At 53.4% G+C, this 19,743-nt stretch overlaps 5 protein-coding genes across 5 annotated transcripts; 2 read left to right on the top strand and 3 right to left on the bottom strand.

Annotated features, from left to right (window-relative positions):
• Positions 1 to 3,274: 3,274 nt before the first annotated feature.
• Z517_04267 (uncharacterized protein) lies at positions 3,275 to 7,393 on the top strand (the record flags this gene model as incomplete). Its single annotated transcript, XM_013429596.1, has 1 exon — positions 3,275 to 7,393. One exon carries the CDS (start codon positions 3,275 to 3,277, stop codon positions 7,391 to 7,393), a length of 4,119 nt encoding a protein of 1,372 aa, XP_013285050.1.
• A 1,565-nt stretch (positions 7,394 to 8,958) lies between these two features.
• Z517_04266 (uncharacterized protein) lies at positions 8,959 to 10,737 on the bottom strand (the record flags this gene model as incomplete). Its single annotated transcript, XM_013429595.1, has 5 exons — positions 8,959 to 9,862; positions 9,928 to 10,084; positions 10,140 to 10,346; positions 10,400 to 10,473; positions 10,532 to 10,737. 5 exons carry the CDS (start codon positions 10,735 to 10,737, stop codon positions 8,959 to 8,961), a joined length of 1,548 nt encoding a protein of 515 aa, XP_013285049.1.
• A 1,946-nt stretch (positions 10,738 to 12,683) lies between these two features.
• On the bottom strand, positions 12,684 to 14,774 carry Z517_04265 (uncharacterized protein; the record flags this gene model as incomplete). Its single annotated transcript, XM_013429594.1, has 1 exon — positions 12,684 to 14,774. The coding sequence occupies one exon, from the start codon at positions 14,772 to 14,774 to the stop codon at positions 12,684 to 12,686; it is 2,091 nt and encodes a 696-aa protein (XP_013285048.1).
• Positions 14,775 to 15,624: 850 nt separating this feature from the next.
• On the top strand, positions 15,625 to 16,119 carry Z517_04264 (uncharacterized protein; the record flags this gene model as incomplete). The annotated part of the gene is made up of 1 exon (XM_013429593.1): positions 15,625 to 16,119. The coding sequence occupies one exon, from the start codon at positions 15,625 to 15,627 to the stop codon at positions 16,117 to 16,119; it is 495 nt and encodes a 164-aa protein (XP_013285047.1).
• Positions 16,120 to 16,561: 442 nt separating this feature from the next.
• Positions 16,562 to 18,975, bottom strand: Z517_04263 (uncharacterized protein; the record flags this gene model as incomplete). The annotated part of the gene is made up of 10 exons (XM_013429592.1): positions 16,562 to 16,915; positions 17,114 to 17,208; positions 17,326 to 17,580; positions 17,651 to 17,750; positions 17,809 to 17,844; positions 17,905 to 18,124; positions 18,225 to 18,292; positions 18,355 to 18,607; positions 18,672 to 18,774; positions 18,828 to 18,975. 10 exons carry the CDS (start codon positions 18,973 to 18,975, stop codon positions 16,562 to 16,564), a joined length of 1,632 nt encoding a protein of 543 aa, XP_013285046.1.
• Positions 18,976 to 19,743: the final 768 nt, after the last annotated feature.

Raw genomic sequence — 19,743 nt, 5'->3', positions numbered from 1 at the left:
CATGCGTGGTGCATTGCGAATACTTGGTACTCGTACTCGGGCTTGTCAGGATGAAGCGGCAAGTCAATAATCGTTGAACGTGAAATCGTCGTGGTTTATGACGTCGTGCAGTAATTTGCTGGCAGATTGGCGGCGTCAGGCCAGAAGCTGTAGGCGGGACTCTCGAAAAAATCCCAAGTCGCACTAACTACACCCCAACCAAGCATGGCGGTGGAGAGACGGGCCTGTGCTAGAGACGCGAGAACGCGTCCATGGGAAATGATTGTTTACATCTCATCGTGTTCATGACGAGCTCGGCTTCAAAGTCAAAGTCGAGATTTGATAACGAATGGAGCTCCTCTAGTGGTTTAGGAGCAAGAGGGCTTGAATGCAAGGTCTATTGTTTGCTATACAAGAGCACAAAAACCGAGAAACCCCCCTTCAACTGCCAGGATGCAGAAGGGAGCATTTTTGCCCGTTTCAAGCGATTCTATTGGTGGTGCTGAGGCGTTAAGAGGAGCAGAAAATACCACACAAATAGAAGACAACGGGCCACTGGTTTTATCCAAAGTCAAATTCGCATCACAAGAACCACAGCATCATTGGTCCGAATCGGGGAAAAGCACGGCATAAGGGCGGGTGAGCCAGGCGAGGATAGACAATCTCGCACTCAGGGGCAAGGCCCATGGATCTGGTTTTCATTGGGCCTCAGAACAAGCCGGGCAAGCCTCGTCAAGGCCTGGAGGCCAGCCATAAGGTTGTTCCCGAGCGTTCCCCCCATGTGGCTTACAGTTGGGGGCAACAACGGCGCCCACTAGTAGGGCTAGTAGGGGGCTTTTAGCCAGGGACCAAGGGTCCCTCTGGGTGCTCCGGGGTTGTTTGGCCCAATAGCCATTGCGATATTCTTACACCGGCACCAAAGCCGCCGTGAAGGCAAGGTGCCTACAAAAACTTGACGAGCCAGTCAAACCTTGAGATTGAATGTGATCCGAAGAAAGAACCCGAAGCCTTGCAAACATACTGAGTAAGTATGTACTCATTCGAGTAGATAACTCGTACTTGTAGAGACGAGGGTATATGCTCATACTCGCAGGTACCAGGTCAAGCTGGATTTCAGGAGACGGGACGCAACCGAAGGATTCGAGGGGGCTTACCCGATACCTACGACTACAACTACAGAGTGTTTGCTACCTGCTCCTTCCCCCCAAGTCCTCTTGCCCCCCCCTTCCCTTCCCCTCATTGCATACCTATTGGGTAGATGTCTTGCTTGCTGTTCTCTTGTCCCATGTGGCTAACCGCCGGAGCTTCCCAGACTCCCGTTTGGCGGTGCATGTTCCCGAAATGGACCGCCCAAAAGTCTCTCTGGTCAGGTACAAAGTACTCGTTATGGCACGAGGGACAACGGGTGATGGCACTGCGTCTACTTGGAACCTTAGTCTCCCCTTGTCTCCCCAATCAAGCAACCATCACATCAATCTGCGACACGCTAGACAAGTCTTGCTGCTCTCCAAGCCAAGTACTCCGTAAACCAGCTCTTACGCTCTCTCTCCGTTTCCCCTTTCGAATCTGCCCATCTTCGTCATGGCCTCTTTTTGGTCCGGGGCCACCGCTGTTCTTTTTCCTCTGCCGCTTCCGCATCCGCTGGTTTGGTGTCCAGCCACAATTTCACCTGCGACATCCTTCTATCCCATGCTCACCAGGCAATCGTGAGATCGTCGCTTCTCGTCCTTGATTGCTCTGCCAACCGTGTAACCTGTCCAGGTGATCATCACTGGTTCTTCTCCTGTATTCCGTGACTCGAGTGCTGCTACCCTCGTACCACCCGCCTCCCTTGATATTCCCTTCTGGAGGCTTGATATTAATGTCGACATTTTCTCTCTCTCTGCTTTACTGTCTGAGTTTGGCATCTGTCGAGATCTACCTTCCCCCAAAACTCTGTTTCGACACGCATTGTTTGATTAGCTCTAGCCTTGTCCGCCTCGCCTGGTTAGTCTGCTTCAGGTTGCCCACTTTTTTCCATCTTCCGTTTGCTTTAAAACGGCCGATGCAGTGGGACCCAACGCCGCAGGACTGGGAGCCTACTATTAGGTTCAACGAGCATACCCCATAGCCCGGTCTCATATTCGTATGCAGATCCCTGAGGGGGGTTTGCTCTTTCGTTGTACTCGACTTTGGACGTCTTGTTCAGCCCTCTGAAATCTCCGTCAAATCTTGTTCACCGTGTCAACCCTGCTTCTTGTCTGTTGCGCGCGTTGACCCTGCTTCGACCCTGGACCTAGACGTGCTCCACCACCGAAAAGCGCATCACACACGCACGCACGCACACTTGGAACCTTCCTTTTCCCACGATTGGCCTTCTTTCAGCCTTCTGAGCGTTCAAACTACTGCGACTGCTGGCAAGGGGGGTTTTCGCTCTTTTTCAGAAGCTACGCTCGCTATTCTTCTCGGCTGGTCCAGCAATCCCTTCCTTGTCCGGAGTATCAATCATCGGATCACGACGCACAGTGCTACCCGTATCTGCCTCCTGGTTCGATATCGCTGTCCTGCAGGCCTCGTTGCGGGAAAAAGCTTCTCCTCTATCTGACTGCAGCCCAGCCTGCGCCTTTCGTTCCCCCCTCTACCCTGGTTCCTCAACCCGGCCGACCTAGACGTCAAAAAGTCTTGTCCATGCTGACTCCGACTCTTGAATTGCGACGCGCTCTTCGCCTTGACTTCTTCCTGCACTGATGGACTGTTGAACACGTTCATTTGCCTTCAACATATCTCTGCCGCTCTTTTCAGATCCAAGAAGATCAGACACCACACTCGTTTCCAGCATCTGCACTGCACATTGTCTTGGACAGCTCCTGTGCCATAACCGTCTCAGATATATCTACCCTGGCCGACAACTCCTTTCTGCGACACCTGGAGAGGGCATTGCTCCAAGAGGAGGTTACCAAAAGACACCCAAGATACCCTCAGAGTCGTTCGTTTTCCTGTCGTCTTCGCAGGCCACTCTTCCTGAGATCAAACTCCCACGCCCTCGACGGGTCTTACTGACTGGCGCTTGACGGGCTCAATCGCCAGCACCGGGATACTCCAACGTGTTCCCTCGATATTCCTTCATCTCACCTGGTGTCCTTACCTAGTATCTTTCTAGATGGAACGATCATAGTCTGCCATTTTGGAAAATCATTCCTTTATATTCTGTATGAACTGAGCGGTACTCCTCGCCCAGGTTGTCCTTGGCTAATCGATTGACTAGTCAACTCACCCGGTACACTCTTTACAGCTGATCATTTCCTTGCCATTCGCCATGGCGGTCTTCAAGAAGAAGCCAAAAGCCAAGGATGATACTTACATCATTCCTCCAGCTGCATCGTCGGACCCAGCGCTGCCGACAAAATTGTCCCGCAGTTTGAAGCGCAAACCGAAGAATGTGGTAGAGCCGAAGCCCGAGATTGACCTTACGACTGTGCTTCCAGATAAGAATGACTTCCGGACCAGTCTACTCATGCCTGGGTTGTCGGCTCGCTTCAGTATGCTCCGGGAGCAGGACGACCCAAATACCAAAGTTGGCAAGGCGAGCGACGACAGTGTTTTGTTCCCCAAGAGAGCATCTCGGCTGAATCTGTTCTCTCATAATCCTCTTACGGATATTGCCGAGACCGAATCAATACAGACTGCGTTCAGGGCACCATTCGCAGATGAGGAACGTTCCTACTCACCTTCCGAAGGAGCTGGATATGCGAGTGACGATGCTGGGTCCGTGCTCGCGAGGTCGAGGCCCGTAGACGGCAATAACCTTTTTGGCGGTCGGCAGAAGATGTACCGGATCCCGACGGCCAATGGATCAGGCTCGTCCAAAGATTTGACAGAAGCCCATCTACCATTGACAGCTGGAAGACATGTTTATCAGAATGATGTTATTCTGTCCCCATATCAACAGATGCGCCTCAAGGCTCGGGAGGAGCAGGAGCGCGAGGAATCCCGCGAGAGATCCGCCAGTGCAGGAGCCGAAGAGTCTGACCGGACCAGTGTCATCAACACTCCTTCAACAGGTTTTAGCAAGAGCAGGGGCACAACATCATCGACCGCTTCAGGCCCTTCAAACCGGCGCACCTCTACGGCCGCTACCTCGGTCGTGTCGGACACACCACATCCTAGGCAAAGCAACACGAGCGCTGGCTCCAACCGCATGCACGGTTCTGAATATGACAGCGAAGAGAACCTGCTGAAGCGCAACTTTTCTGCCGATTCTCGGAAAGGATTTTCAGGGTTGGACAACCAGGCTCAGCCTCCATTACCCACGTCCCCGTCGAATAGTCGTCAACTATTTCAATCAAGCAGTGTCAGCAACCTTGCGGACAAGTATGCTCAGAGCGCTTCTCCATTCTCGACAAGCGCCTTCCGCGATGCGAGTCCACCACCAGCCGTCCAGTCACAGGCACTGGCTTCGCTCGACTTTGGCCTCAAAAGCCCCCCTAACCATCCACGTAGGTATCAGACTGCGTCTCCAACGAACGACGAAGATGATGGGTCAATCTACAAACAAAGTCTTCAGCCGAACGATCGTGGCAAGGCCACAGCCATGGGATTGTTCAACCGTCCGCAGCAACAATTTGACGAGGCCAAATTCCAAGAGCGACAGTTGCAAATGCACGGAGGCAGAATATCACCACCCAACTCTGACGCTCCCGACTATGGCGGGATTACAGAGCGGCAGAACGTGCCTGGACGAGTCGTTCTCCCCACCATTCCAACTTCTCCAATGAAAAGTTTCCGCGGTCGAGAATCCGGCAGCACTTCGGTCACTAGTCGATCAAGAGCACAATCAACCGCTTCCTCTATCAATCCAGCACAGATCCAGGCCCAAGTGGAAGCACTGATCAGGCGCCAGAATGAGGAATACTCGACACTCAAACCACAGAAATCTACAGCGGCTGAGCCAAGCATTCCCCAGGGGTTGTCACAACCTCCTAGGTCGCTCAGAGAGCAGCCTGCGGCATCCAGGGGAACCTTTTTCGACACTTTCGACGGCAGTGATGACGATGATGCTGACAGCCCTATGCTAGGCCGGTACGAGCCAGCACCGAGACTTGCTCCGATGGATGTCCACCCGGCCCTAAGGGACGATTCACAAGCTTTTGACTTTGGCGAACATATCTCGGCCATTATCCAGCCTGGTCGGCCGGATTCAAACATATCGGCGGATACTTCTTCACCCTCCATGACGCACGATACTCCGGATACGTCGGATTCACTTCACCGTTCCTCCCACACAAAGGGCAGGGATTCCCCACCTTTTGGCCCAACTACGGGATTGGGCCTGAGTGGTTTGATCAGGACTCACTTGAGGCAAGACAGTGACAGATCATCCATAGTACCACCATCACCAGGACAGCATCCGTATGGATCCAACTTTCCACTCAACACCCTTCGTGATCGCGAGCCCTCTATTGTCTCGGTTCCAGCGGGCAATTATCGAAGCCCTGAACGTCAGAGGCGGCCATCTGCAGCGTCTACTCAACCGGGCAATTATGCCTCGTCTCTCCGCGACAGAGAGCCATCAATTGCCTCCACCGCTCGTACAACCAACCCTCCGGAGAGTACTCACAGTGATCCCTGGGAATTTGATAATGCTCATCGTACTGTACGGAGTCCACTTGAGCCGGTGCAGAATGATGTTATTCCCGCCATGTCTCAGAAAGCACAACAGATACTGGGGCAGGCAATATCTCATAGGAACCAAGCTTCGAACAAAACACAACAGATCCTAGGTGATGATGCCCCCGGGTCGGGAGAACATCAACAACCTGCAAACAGACCGTGGCGACCATACGATGCGGCCTCTCATCAGCGAGGAGAAAGCACGGAGACTCAGAAAGAATTTGGGAATGAGCTAGCTGAACGCGCAAGGAGAATTCAAGAAGGTCTGAAAGGCGTCGCAGAAGCCGAGAAACGGTCTCGAAGTCAGGATCGCCACAATCCCGCCGCGCAGGCCTTACATGCTCTTCGACATAAGACCAGCAAAACGTCCCTTGGACCCAGAGTCAATGAACCTCAACCAAAAGCTATGAAGATGCTCGGGATTGGAGTTGGCCAAAAACCAGAGCCCATGGGACGATCACCAAACATGGGAGCAAGAGGCGACTTTGATTTCGAACAAGGATATGACGAGACTGAGCAGCGACCCACCCCGAGACAGAGACCAGCCGAGTTTGAGCCCCCGAGTGGCAGACGGACTCCTGGATTCTCGCGGCCTGGACCTGGGCCAGGGCAAGGGCCCTACCCTCCGAACTTGATGGAAGATCCCGAGCGACGGTACCACCGCTCTGCGACACCCACCGGGAGAGTGAGACGTGATCGAGCCGAGTCCGAGGCTGCCGAGAGGTCGAGAAGTCGGACTGGTCGGTATCGAGACGATCAGCCCTATCCGCCAGGGGAATATGGCAGAACAGGTCCGCCTCACCTACCATTCAACCGAGAGCAGCAACAACGTCCTCATGGTCCATTTGATGGGCCACACGGATATCCTGGCCCCCATGCTCCCCGCATGCCGCTGCGAGGTCCTCCTCCGGTTGATCCACGGAACTATGAGAGATCTGCATCAGCCATGTCAAATCGACGACCAAGCGCCCCTCGCCCCGTGCCAGCTGGCTTTTTGGAAGGGCGTTCAGCTACGCCGACAATGGGTGGAACTCCCCAACTTGGGCCAGGACCGATGCCAGTGGGAGCACCAAGACCATCTCCTCGGCCCCCCTTCCCGCACTCGCCCATGAGTCCTTTTACATCTCCTCCCGGAATTTCGCCCGGCCTCCCGAATGGTCCAGCCTCTGGGGTGGCCTCTGCTCTGCCATCTCCGGCAGGGCCTTTACCGCAACCACCCACTTCAGGACGCTTCACCCCGATTGAAGGGCGATCCACTCCAGTAGGAAGCCGCAAGAAATCCGTAACCAAGGGCATGATCTCGGAACCAACATTCATTTCCAGCACGTCTTCGGTGCCCCTGGTTGGTTTGCCCAATGGACCAAGGCCAAGTCAAATTGCAAGCCCACCCATTCCATCTATGAACCCACGGCGCCGTGGTAATACCATGACTGAGCGACCTGACGGATACCCCAGTCCGCGGATGCCTGCATCCCAGATGCCACCAATGCCAGATTCTCCAGGTCGTGGCGGGGCTTCGCCGATGTCTGCCGCGCAGCGTGCTTATCTCGATCAACAGCAGCAGGTGCACCAAAAGCCCCCTCCACGCGCGCGGAATCGCCTCCGCAAGATCAGCAGCGAAGGCGGAAGCATGGCAGCTCGGGCCAGAAACCAGGCCATGATGTCTGAATTCGGCCACGAGAGGCTTCGAAGTCCCGCGATGCCAGTGTTTCCTAATCGCAGTGCTACGTCTCTAAGCATTCATCAAGATGGCGGCATGTTCTGATGTCGAACATGAGTCGCAGGTCCTCGTGATAACTTACTTTTCACCAATCTTTGTGTTTCTTCCAGTCATATATCTCTTTTACCGTCGAACACCAACATGTGTGTGCGAACCTGCTCTTCAAACGCGCAATTCCAGTACTCGAAAAGCCACAACCCACCTGTATTCTTCACGATTGAACTATTTGATGGGATTTCGAAATGTAACTTGCGATGGCTGAAACGGGAATTTAGTTGTCTTTCTCTCTTCTGTGTTACTCGACGACTTGGAACGTTTTCTTTGTTCAACCACCTTCCGAATTTCACGGAATATGACTATGGGCCGGCTATCCTCATGATTTGGGGTTTGTTCTGCGAGGAAAAGAATATTTCGATTTGTGGGAAGCGTGTGTGCTAGAACCATGTTGGTATCCTCTCGGCCACCGCTGAGGTTCCAGATGTACGGGGTGGTATTCCAAGCACCAGCAGGATACCTAGGATTTTTCTCTCTGTGTCTGAAGAAATGCGGCAAGGAATCTAAAAAGCCACGCGCACATACACACATATATATACATATATAGTTGGGGTGAGTCTCGCGACTCTGTGTGCGGCGGAGGAGTGGGTAAATAAGTATATATGGCGGGGGGCTTTCAAACAGGAAATGAGACATTTGTTGAAAGACATTCTGCTAGAAGCTCTTCTCGAGGCAGCCTTGACTTTGTCGCAGCGGTGTAGCGGACACGTGTTTTACGCATGCATGTGTGTGTATGCTACATCTCGGCACATCTCGGTCAGATACCCTGCATCTTGAGAAAGATGGCAGCCCACAACACACACACGGTCTTGCGAATTCAGCCAATCTTTCTATCTTCTTCCACTTTTGGCCAAGGGAATGAGGCGGGTGGCGGCACATGAGATGATGAGATGATAAGATGGAAGATGGAAGACGGAGGGTTTTTACAAGTCGACCACAGTGTGGCTTTGTGTCTACGGGCAAGAAACAGGTAGAAGAGTACAAGGTAGGAGAGTACAAGGTAGGAGAATACAAGGTAGGGAGACTCAAAAGGGAGGGAAGACGGAGAAGAGAGACATACACGCGCGTAGAGAGACATCACATTATCTATCTATCCATTTATTCCCATTTCTATTACATATGTTCATTGGCTTGGTTTGGTTTGGATCGACTTGGATTGAAACTCGTAGGACATGTCAATCTTGTTCCCCATTACGCTTTACTTGTACATACATACATGCACACGAGGATACGTGCGTGGGTCCGTGGTGTCATTGTCATCCTTCCTTTCTGCTTCTCCTCCTCCTCCTCCCTCCTCCTCCGTCGTTCACATCCACACCGCTCATCCCTTTCGGTTGTGCTGTGCTGTGCTGGGCTGTGTCGATCGACCCAATCTAGTCACCCATAACACACAGATGCAGTCCAGATTTTGGCCGGCTAGAAAAGGGTGGGGGGAGACACGAGTATAGAAAGTCTGAGGAGGAGAGGGAAAAGAAAGAAAAGGAGGGCGAAAGGGGAAAGACGAAGAGAGAGATTCCCAACCGCCCCCCCAAACAAAAAAGTCCTTCGGAATCTTCTCAGATCATGTACCGGTAGCCCTTCTGCAGCCGTCTCGCGGCAGCCAGATCGATGCCCTCGATCTCGGCCGTTCTTCTCAGCTTCTGCAGATCACGCTCCGTCAGTGGGGTGTCCTCGTTCTCCATTCTCTCCAGACGCTTGTTCTGTCGGGTCAGCTTGATGCGCATGCTGATACCCATGATTGCAGCCACGGCTTGCAGGCCAATGTTGATGCCGAGCGCGAGACGGTAGTACGGCTTGTCCTGGTCGCGGTACGTGAAGGGTGTCCAGATCGAGGCCGAGTTGCCGATCGAGTTGATGAATGCGTACGCCGCGGCGCGCTTGGCTGGCGGCCGAGGGATGGCCGAGGCAATCCATGCGTAACAGGTGCCGTTCATGGCAAAGATGAAGATCATTAGGAACAAGCTGAAGTAGCGTGGTCCAAACGAGTCGGTGGTCATGAAGATGATCCAGCCGACGATGGTGATGGGAATCGGATACATGAAGAACCAGAAGCGGTTTCCCATGCGGTCTGACACAACCGAATGCGCGAAGGAGTAGAAGACCATGAAGACATAGGGCGGGGCGCAGAGAAGGAGCGAGATGATGTGATTATAGCCGAGAGTGGCGGTGAGCGTGGGAAAGAAGTTCTGGAATCCAGCAGCTCCAGTAATGCACATGTAGGCAATGGCGAGCATGTAGGTCTTGGAGTCTGTCATGGCGAGTTTGAAGCCTTTCCACTGCGACATTCCGCCTTCGTCGTCAACGTCGGCCTCGGCGGCTTCAATGGCGAGGCGGCGGTTGGCCACATTTTTCATCTCCGGGGGAAGGCGTTTCCAGGTACTCGGAAAGTCGGGGAGGACGAGCATAATGACCAAGCCGATGAAACATGTGATGGACCCTTCGATGATATAAAGCCATTGCCTAAGAGGGTGGTCAGTACAACGAATAGACAGCCACGAGAGGACGGCGCGCAAAGCTGAACTCACCATGCCGACAAGCCCATTTCACCCGCCAGCCCGCTGAGAATGCCAGCAGCGATAAGGTTACCGAATGCACCGCTGATGAGGGATCCGGAATAGAAGATTGACATTCGTAGGTTCAACTCCTTCTTGGTATACCACTTGGAGAGGTAGAAGAGCACACCTGCAGTAGATTAGCATTCGTTCTACTCGAGCATTGTGAGAGGAAGGCCTCGTACCAGGGAAGAAAGGGGCCTCGACCAGGCCAAGCATGAATCGACAGGCGATAATTCCGCCATAGCTCTTGACGAGGCAGGTCAATGCAGACACGAGACCCCAGGCAACTGTAAAAAAGCCCAGGTATAGAGAAGGACGACCAAAGTGGTTGAGCAGGAGGTTGGAAGGCACTTGAGCCAGGATGTAGCTGACGAAGAGAATGGAAAGACCTGGCACAAGATGTTAGGGAGTCTCCATAGTGTCGACAAAGAGTTCACTTTACCAGTTTGATACTGATCGCCGTGCAATCCCAAGTCCTCCTCCAGACCTTGCAACCGAGCGGCGGCATAGTTGTTCCTGAACTTCCGGTTAGCTCCACCTTGGTTCGACAACAATGTTCGTGTGATGGACGTACCGATCAATGTAGTTCATCAAGTAGACCAGCACAATCAAGGGCATGATGAGGAGATCAATCTTGCGAACAAGTTTCTTCTCAATGGCAAGCTCCTCCTCGGTGAGGGCACCAAAATGCATAGCCTCCTCATGAGCAAGGCCAGCCTTCTCCCCAAGGACATCGTGGTCAAGGATCACACCAGCACCTCCTGACTTGATATCACCCATGTTGGACGACTGTATCAATGCGACGAGTTAGAATACACCGGGGTGCTGGAAGAAGAAGGAGGAGAACAGAGGTGCGAGGGTGCAGGATCGTCATGCCTTTAAGGGACCGGCACTGACTTCATCATGGCACGCGGTCATCCTCCCCAGGCTCGTGGAAGCGAAGTCCCGTCGTGTTGCCACGCAGAGATGAGCAATCGTGGGGATGATCATGCCATGAGGGGCCTGCGTCTCGACCACTGGTGATCCTTGCACATACCTGTTAGGACCGGTGGCTCTAGGTGTTTGAAGTCAGGGCGGGTGTAGCCCAGGCCTGGGCTGACGTTGTGGACTTTGTTCAAGATATGACCACTGCTGGGCAACAGAGCTTGACAGGAGAAGCACCGGTGGCATGCCGATGGGAGCCAAGCCCTCTCTGATGGGCTCGTATTCATCTGATGCAACAGAAGCAGGGTCTCTGCATGGAACGATCTTCTTGGAAGGTTCACTGTTGTGGTATGGTTGGGTGGCCATGGGCTCGATCTCCGCCCAAGGAAAAAGCCACCCGCCTCCCCCAAAGCTCCAAAGCCCCAGGAAGTAAAGAGGGGGGAAATAGCCGTGGGGCCATTCCATTTCGTACATGGCAGGAAAATCCCCCGGACCAAGCGTCCTTTCTGGTAATTGCTGAGCTTGGGTAACGCGGTCTGAGCACCGTAACCGATCCGTGTCCGTCCCCGGGTAGACTGTGGCCCTGGTGGCCTTGACTCTCCCCCCCCTCCCCCCCCACAAAGCTGAGAAGACTCCATGGGGGAGAGATTTCCCCCCCCAAAACTATATCGCGGGAGACGTTTAGAACGGCCATATTGTAATTCCCGTGGCGGAGTGTCTTGCGACGGCGTCAAACCTTGTTGGAGCGACTCCCCTAAACGTGATTGTAGATATAGATACAGATACAGAATCCACAAGGACAATTACCGATATGAAGTCCCGGAGACTCGTCACCCTCATGCCGAGACGCGTCGCATTGCACCTGGGTGGCTAATGTTGGGCTGAGGTGAGTAATCTCCTCGATACAGCGGTTCGAACGACCTTTTGGCATAGCCATGGCATGTGAAGACATGGTTATGCCTGAATGAAGAATCCTGCAGCTGATGGAAAGAGACAATTCCCAGTCGACAAACACCCTGATCCCGTGGACCGAGAGTTCTCCTTTGCTGCATGCCAAAGCCTATAGATGCTGTTGAGCAGCCCTGCTTCATTCGGATCCTGCGCAGAGAATACATTAGGCTAATTGTTAGTGCGAATCCTAGACAGCCAGTGCCCTTGTCGTTCTGTGCTCCGTACGAGGTAATTCCCATCCAGCGCCTCGAAATATGGATGGCTGGGCGAGCCTCGGTCGGCAGTGTCTAGACCGGATATCAGCCCACCTCGGTGCATGCCAGAGCGACGGGAGCCGTGGGGGCGTGGTCTGCGAGTCAGTATATACCAGGGGGCTCGTGGTTATGTATAGAACATCCTTCAGCTCAACCAGGGGGTTGACTTTGGACAAGCAGACGCCGTTGCTTTGGCTCGCCTTGTCGCCTTTTCCACTGCTCATTTACCTGAGCAATCTCTTGACTTGACTCTGGATGTTCAGTCAACGACCGAGCCAGAGAAAAGGGCGCAATCAGTCCACTATGATGATTACAGCGAGAGTCATCTTTGTCTCGTGAGTTGCAGCTCGGATACACAATTGCCGAACGAGATTTGCCGCCTCCCGGCACTGAGTCGTCTTTATTGCGCCTAGAATGCCTAGAAGGAGAGTATCCGAGTGCCCAGTCGGCACCAGATGCCAGTTGGTATCGCCGAGATTTTGGGGGTAAGAGGAGCTATACAGCGTGGTTTGAGTAGAGTTTTGGTGTTTTGACCTGGGCAAAATGTTGGATTGAAGGTAGACGTTGCCGCTCGAAGCTTGCTTTGCGGCTTTCTGCTCACACGTTGGGGCTGAGTAAGTCGTACTTGACACACATCTCGACACTTTCCGCGCTGGCCTGGAAAAATCTTCGTGCTTCGAGGCCCACCCAGATCTTCAGTAAGGAGAAGTCGCCCTCCTTGAAGCTCTTGAGCACGGCTCCAGGGTCGGAAGATCCGAGTTGTCGCAGGATGGGCAGGGCGCTCTGGAAAAGATCGAGGTCGGGATCCAGCGCCCTTCCAATACCCTCCAAAAGCAGAATTGAGATGACCACATTCACAAAGTCGCCTTCCATCCTGACGTGATGGGCCCGCACCATTCCGAGGACTGAAGAAAGAACGTCACCAATTTTAATATTGCCCAGGGCAAAGGTTTGGCCCTTGACGGCCAGGACGAGATGCTGCATCTTGAGGGCAAACACTTCACCGTCAATAACGGCATCAGGCTGGCGACAACGCTCAATCATCAGATGCCCAGCCTTGTAGCCGTCGAATTCGGCCACGGCACGGAAAAGATCCAAGAAATTGGCTCTATTCTTCGCATTGAGTTCCGTCACGAGGCCTGTGTCGATGAAGATCAGTTGTGGTATGTACCCCTCCTTGTCAAGCTGGTCCAGAGCAGCCAGCCATTCCTTCTTTTTACCGATATACGGCCGTAGTCGCGACAGAACTGCCTCGGACTCGTCGATCTCGGAAGCTGTCGCTGGCTGTGATGCGTCTTGTCGAGACATATAGGTGGGTAACTTGACATCCAGTCCCATGTCAGGATGGACTGGCTTGTAGAAGTTGACCATGATGTTGCCGGGATGAAGATCGGCGTGAACAAAATTGTCTATCAGAAGCATGTGTAAGAAAGCATCGAGTCCTTCATTGGCAATATCCTTCTGGAACGCGCCACCTCCGGATTCTAGAAAAGCCGCAAGTGGAAGGCCCTGGGCAAACTCCTCGACGAGGACAGTCCGGGTGGTAAAATCAGTATATGGAAAAGGGAACCATGCCGTAGTTCGATGCTGGAAGTGTTTCCGAAGGATGGTCAGGTTGGCGGCCTCTATCCGGAGATCCAACTGCAGCCTCATCATCTCGCCGAAGTTGTGGACTTCGTTCGGGAGATCAAGCCACTCGAGAGTTGGGATAGCATTGATGATTGCGGCAAAGACACCCATGATCTTGAGATCTCGCCGAACATTGCGTTCGACTTTTGGATGCAAGACCTTGATAGCGACATAAGCTGAAGGGACCCTTTGTGGGCTTGACTTGACAAGGGCGTCTACATTCCTCCTGATTCGATCCCTCAATCTGTGTTTGTCTATGGCCTCGAGGTCGCTATCGTCTGGCTTTGCGAGGTCTGGCTTGAGCCTGGCCTTGTAAACTTGGGCAATGGCGCCGACACCGAGAGGCTTCTCGTCGAATTCCTCGAAGATTTCATTGAATGACCTCCCGCCAAATGCCTCGGATATGGTCTTGATGGTATGACGGAGAGAATGAGCGGGCGCATTGGAATGCAGCTCGGACATCTGCCTGCACATCTCGGCGGGAAAGATGTCGCTCCTCGACGCAGCCCATTGACCAAGTTTGATGAAAGCAGGGCCTGCTCTTTCCATGGCGTTCACAAGAAACCCATACCACCATATTGTCCCGACTCTTTCGTTATCGTGATCTTTTCTCCTTGGACCCAAGAACGCAGCGGGGATGGCGACAATGACGGGGACAAAGATGACGAGTAAGTGAAAGAAGCGCAGGCTCGTCGCTAGAGGCTCGTATATCCACTGGTCGAGGACATAGATGATGGTCTTGTAGAGTCGGCGGAGACCATAGGCGTCGTCGGGAACCTTTTTACTGATCTCCTCCCTCGACACCTCCAGCATTTTGATCTCTCGCGTCTTGCCACCTTCATTTTCTTCCCCGAGTTGGATAAAGGCTGCCGGAGAAAGAGCGACTGCAGCGGCTAGTAGGGACGGAGTGCGCCGCTGTCGGGGGTCCTTGAGGCTGTATTTTCTGGTCCATTTACTGAAGGGCTGTTGACGGTGCAAGATGCGGACGCGGCTCGTGAATCGAAAGACCAGGAAATCCCTTTGGCCACAAAAGCGGCCAAAGAGGTGAAAGGAGCGCATCAAAGACGGAAAGCAGAGTGCCTCGCAATCACTGACCCCTACAGAACTTGACGAAAGGAGAACACGAAGACAAAGATGTCAGTCTGGGTGTACAGTGGAAAGCTGCCTCGAACAATTCTCGCCCAGTCGCAACAATGACGTCGCGTTTTTTTTTTAAACCCGCGTTTCCGCTGCGCCCGCCAACCACAAAAGAAGCACAACTGCCTCTTAATTATCAACCTCGAGTCTTTTCTGTATGCTGCGTCCATGTCTTGTCCCCTGAACCTCTGAGGCGCAACAGAGGTATCCTCCCTATCAATGGTTACCGGCACAATTACAGATGCACCCAGACAGTATCTCGCAGCCAGCTGTCTCGCCGTGCTCTTAAGCCTCTTTCACGTGCACCGCAGGGGACAAAGCAGACACCGACAACTCCTCACACAACCCACTGGTGCTCGTATTTGATTTCTACTCGAGCTACTACAATACCAGCGACGGTCCGATCCTCACGACTCAAGGTCTCTACCAAGTGCACCTCGTATTATAGGCCACGCACTCAGTCGCAGTCCGAGGACCGATCCCGGCCAGTCAGCCTCAGGTTAGCGAGCGAGCTGAGCACGCACCGCCCACCCTCCCAGCCTTGTGGGCTCCTAATTTGGGATCAGGCCCAACCCGGGTCAGAACCCAAGAAACACGGACGTGTCTCTGTTTTCCGCCCTCTGCGGCTCCTTTCATATTATCTTTGCCTCTCATATTCTCCTCTTGTTCAGGGATCCATCTTCAATCTCAAGAAATCTGTGGTTTCCTCTCTTACAAGAAAGCCTATTCAGACATAACCCCCTTTTCTTGGCTTGGAAGAGGAGAGACGAGGATGCGCTCCAGCTCAAGTGACTTCCTTTCCTTGCTCCTCCTCTCCACCTCTCTCCTCCTCCCTTCTCTCGTCCGCGCCCAGTCAAGCACCCAATTCGGCCAGTGCGCCGACAACTGCGTCAGCACGTACCCGACCGTCAACCACTGCAACGGCACCGAGACGGGGTCCGCCCTCGACGAGTGCAAATGTGAAAGCTACTCCCCTTCGGACGACCCGTTGATCGGCTGCGTCCTGGGCTGCCCTGGGGACCAGCAGCTCGCGTTTGCCGAGAGCCTGCCGAAACTCTGTGCGCAGACCTTGTTCCTGGGCCTCGACTTGTCCGACCAGCCCAAGCCCTCGGCGGTAAACACAGCGGCCAGCGCCACGATCGACACAGCAAACGCCACGGCTACAGCCACGACCAGCAGTAATGGAGCGATCAGATTTGGAACGGGCACCGACATGCTGTCCCTTGTCTCGATCTTGACTTTGAGCATCCGAGTTTTGTTGTCATGAATGAACCATTCGAGCTGGTTCTTGGCTGTGGATCGATATACCGTCTTTGTTCCGGTCTGACGGGAGTTCTTCGAGTATACGAGTGGGCGGGCGTTTCTGTTCCCTTCATTCATCATCGATCAGGGGGCTATGGATAGACAGGCTCTCTGAAGGAAACAGCGGTTTCTTTTGTGGTATCACAGGACACACGGTATCACCCTCCTAGGATTTAGAACGCAGCAATAGAAGTCGCGTATATACCTCGCACCAAGGGTATATGTCCCAGCATAGAATCCACGGATCGTGTTTTGTTCTTTTACTGTAGGTGGTATATAGAGAGATGCTGTATCTATCGACTCTCTATACCTTCTACCCGCAACCTATACAGTCTCCCTTTTTTTTCCCAGTCATTCAGTTATTGACCATTACCTCCATACCTCCCACCCCTTTACACCATACATTATCACGACTCCTTGGCCCCACGGCCACGCCCACTCAACGCATCCGCGCCCGCGACAGCCACGCCGTCGATCCACACGAGATTATCCTCGAGCACGGAGTTGCCGTCGCGGATGTATCGGAAGCGGGCGCGCCAGACCCAGTAGATGCCGGGAAAAAGGATGGTGGCGCCGACGATCAGGCACGACCAGTTCATGTAGTCGATGGTGGGGATCGTGACGGGCACGTACAGCGGGCACAGGTACATGACGATGATGAGCAGCGACCAGCACACCGACACGATGTTGATCGGGTACCCCCATCGGCCGAGGTCGAAGTGCGGGCGTGGAGGGAGGATTTTGCGCCCGCGCACGAGGACCTGTACAATTTCCAGGTCAGACAAGAGAGTTAGAGAGGTAGAAAAAGACGAAGATCGGTCGGTCTGGCTGGTGAGAGTATGGACTGGCGGTGAAGGGTGGACAGGTCTTGTAGAGACATAAAAACAGTGCGTTCAGTGCGGCAGACGAGAAGGACGACCATCAGAGACAAAAAAACCTGGGAGAGGGATCACACGCACCACAATAACAGGCGTCACATAGCCAATCTGCAAAGTGACACCTCCGCCAGAAATGATCGACTGAAAAGCCAGATCGCTACCCAGCACAATAAGACCTATATCCAACTCTCTCGTCAGCAATCAATCACTTCCTCCACCCAGACATCACACTCAGGACCACCGACGTGCCCGCAGGAATTGACACGGAGATGGTAAAAACAAGACCGACGTACCAATCACCAGATCCACGACCAAGATGGCAATCATGGCCCGCAGAGGAATGTGGAACCTCTCGCTCACATGGGCAAAGTAGTCGGAGTAAGGGAACGCCTTGTCGCGAGCCATGCTCCAGGCGAGGCGGGAGCCCGCGTTGTTGGTGCCGACGATGATGAAGAAGTTGAGGCCCATCATGACCAGCGCGCAGAAGACACCGCCGCCGTACACGCTGTTGCAGATGTCCATCCACCAGTTCATGTAGGGCTGGGATGCTAGATGGAGAACTAAGTGTTAGAGCAGGACGACGTGGGAGCGACGACAGTACGTAGGGAACAGGCATACCGAGCATGTACTCTTCCCAGTTGCCAGCCGTCCAAAGCATCAAGAGCGCGGCGAGCCAGCTGGTGATGCTGCAGAAAATCATTGACCAGACCATCACGCGCTGAGCCAGTGTTAGCATTGCGGTGACAGAGATATCCTTCAGGAAAGATAGAGCCCACCGGAGCATCCCTCGAAGCATTTCTCATCTCTTCAACCTGTGTATCGTCCATATCAGCATATCACTCCTCAACACCACCACAAAACGGGGCACATACAAGGTGCATCATCCCATCGGTGCCGTATAAGCCGTACATGGGTGAGTAGAAGGACATGATAAAGACCCAACCAGCACTGGTATAGCCCGAGTTGTTGATGAACTTTGTAAAGATGAACTTGGCGTCGTGCTTGGGGGCCATGACGCCAAAGACAATGGCCCACGCGACACCGCCAGCGATGGTCCAGATGGCGCCAACCATGTTCATTCCCGGAAGCCATCTGTGTGTAGTTGATATCAGCAAAAGGGACCATTCCGCCCAGGGGGGTCGACGTGGGGAAGAGCAGAGCAATGGAATATCAGCAAGAAAGATATACGTACGACTGCTTCAGGTTCATGACGATGGGACCGATGAGAAATCCCGTATAGATGATCCATGTCATCCAGGGCTACCCCGGTGTCTGTCAGTGTCCAGTCTCGCTCGGAAATCGTTGTATGGCATGCCACCAACCTTCCATGCAAAATCCGGATGTGTGACCTCGACAAACGACGCAATGATTTGAGCACTGTTGATCGCACAGCTCGATCCCGTGCTGATTTCGCCCACAATGACTGCCCAGCCCACGAGGTACGACAAGATGGGACGAAGCTTGCCGGTTGCCACGGCCTGGACGTAATATTGCTGACCCCCTGCCGTCGGCCAGATGGTGCAGTATTCAGCCAAGGACATCATAAGGAGAGTCTGGCCTACGGCGACGAAGAGCCTGAAGATCAATTGTCAAAAATACAATGTCGAACAGTCCCGGAGAAAGACTCGATGCTACTTACGTGCCCCAGATCAGAGCAAACGGGCCTCCAACGTCGAAGATGGTGGAGTAAAGGACCACCAGACACGACCAGCTGCACGATATCATGATCTGGTATGCGCATACTATGATCGGTTGTGAGCAAAGGACATAAGCACTGCCGTCGGAAGACACTCACGCGTCCAGAAATTGTAAACCCGTCGCAATTCGGGCTTCTTGCCCATGGACATGAGCAGGGCATCATCGCTGTTGATAGATTTGGCCTCCTCCAGCGTGGTTGTCGCGTCCAGATCCTCCGCCACATACTCGATCGTCTCGTCCTTCATGTTGAGCGGGTGAGTGAGGAGGTGAGAGGGGCGAAGACCAACCACTCTCTGGGCACAGGCAAAGACAGAGACGAGTGCTGCGAACGGAACTCACTGTGGCGAAGGAAAAGACCAGATAGAAACCATCTGAAATCCGAGAGGAGTTGATATCAAGTTAAACAAGCCTTCTCCTGCGGAGGAAGTGCAAGCCACCAAACACAGGGTGGTTTTCTCTCCCCCTCTTCGCTAGCTTAGTCGATGAACAATAGCAGTTACCCTTGCGACAGCCATGTGGCTTGAGGATTCGTTATCCCGATCCTGACATCCATTGGGCATGTAGCACGCTTATCATGCACACTATCGTAGACCGAGGGGAACATATCAGGCGCTGTGCATGCTGGATTGGCGAGAGAGCCCACGGCTGAGGGAGGAGGCGAAACACACGTCTCTCAGTGTGTGTATAGCTGATGATAGACACTCGGTAAAAGGAGTGTGTCCCACGCTATGACCTGCCTTCCTTATCGCAGGACTAGATCTGGCATGGACCTTCTTTTCTGGTGAAACTTTGATTGTGGTTCTCCATAATCTGTAAAGGATATGGGACGAGCCGCATTGGTCAGTCTGGGGTTCGATAGCCTGAGATTTGGTTCTGAGCCAAAAGAGGCCCAAATATTGCTGACAGTCTCTCTCGTCTTGAAGGACCCTCAAGTCCATTCTGCACGAGAGTCGAGTTGACCATTAAACATTGACTGACAACGCAGAGCCTGAAGATCCCCTCGTCGGTACGGT

Source organism: Fonsecaea pedrosoi, assembly GCF_000835455.1.
Source record: "Fonsecaea pedrosoi CBS 271.37 unplaced genomic scaffold supercont1.3, whole genome shotgun sequence".
Taxonomy (NCBI): domain Eukaryota; kingdom Fungi; phylum Ascomycota; class Eurotiomycetes; order Chaetothyriales; family Herpotrichiellaceae; genus Fonsecaea; species Fonsecaea pedrosoi.
Note: the sequence above shows the minus strand (reverse complement) of the source record. Positions and strands in the feature narration are given on the sequence as shown.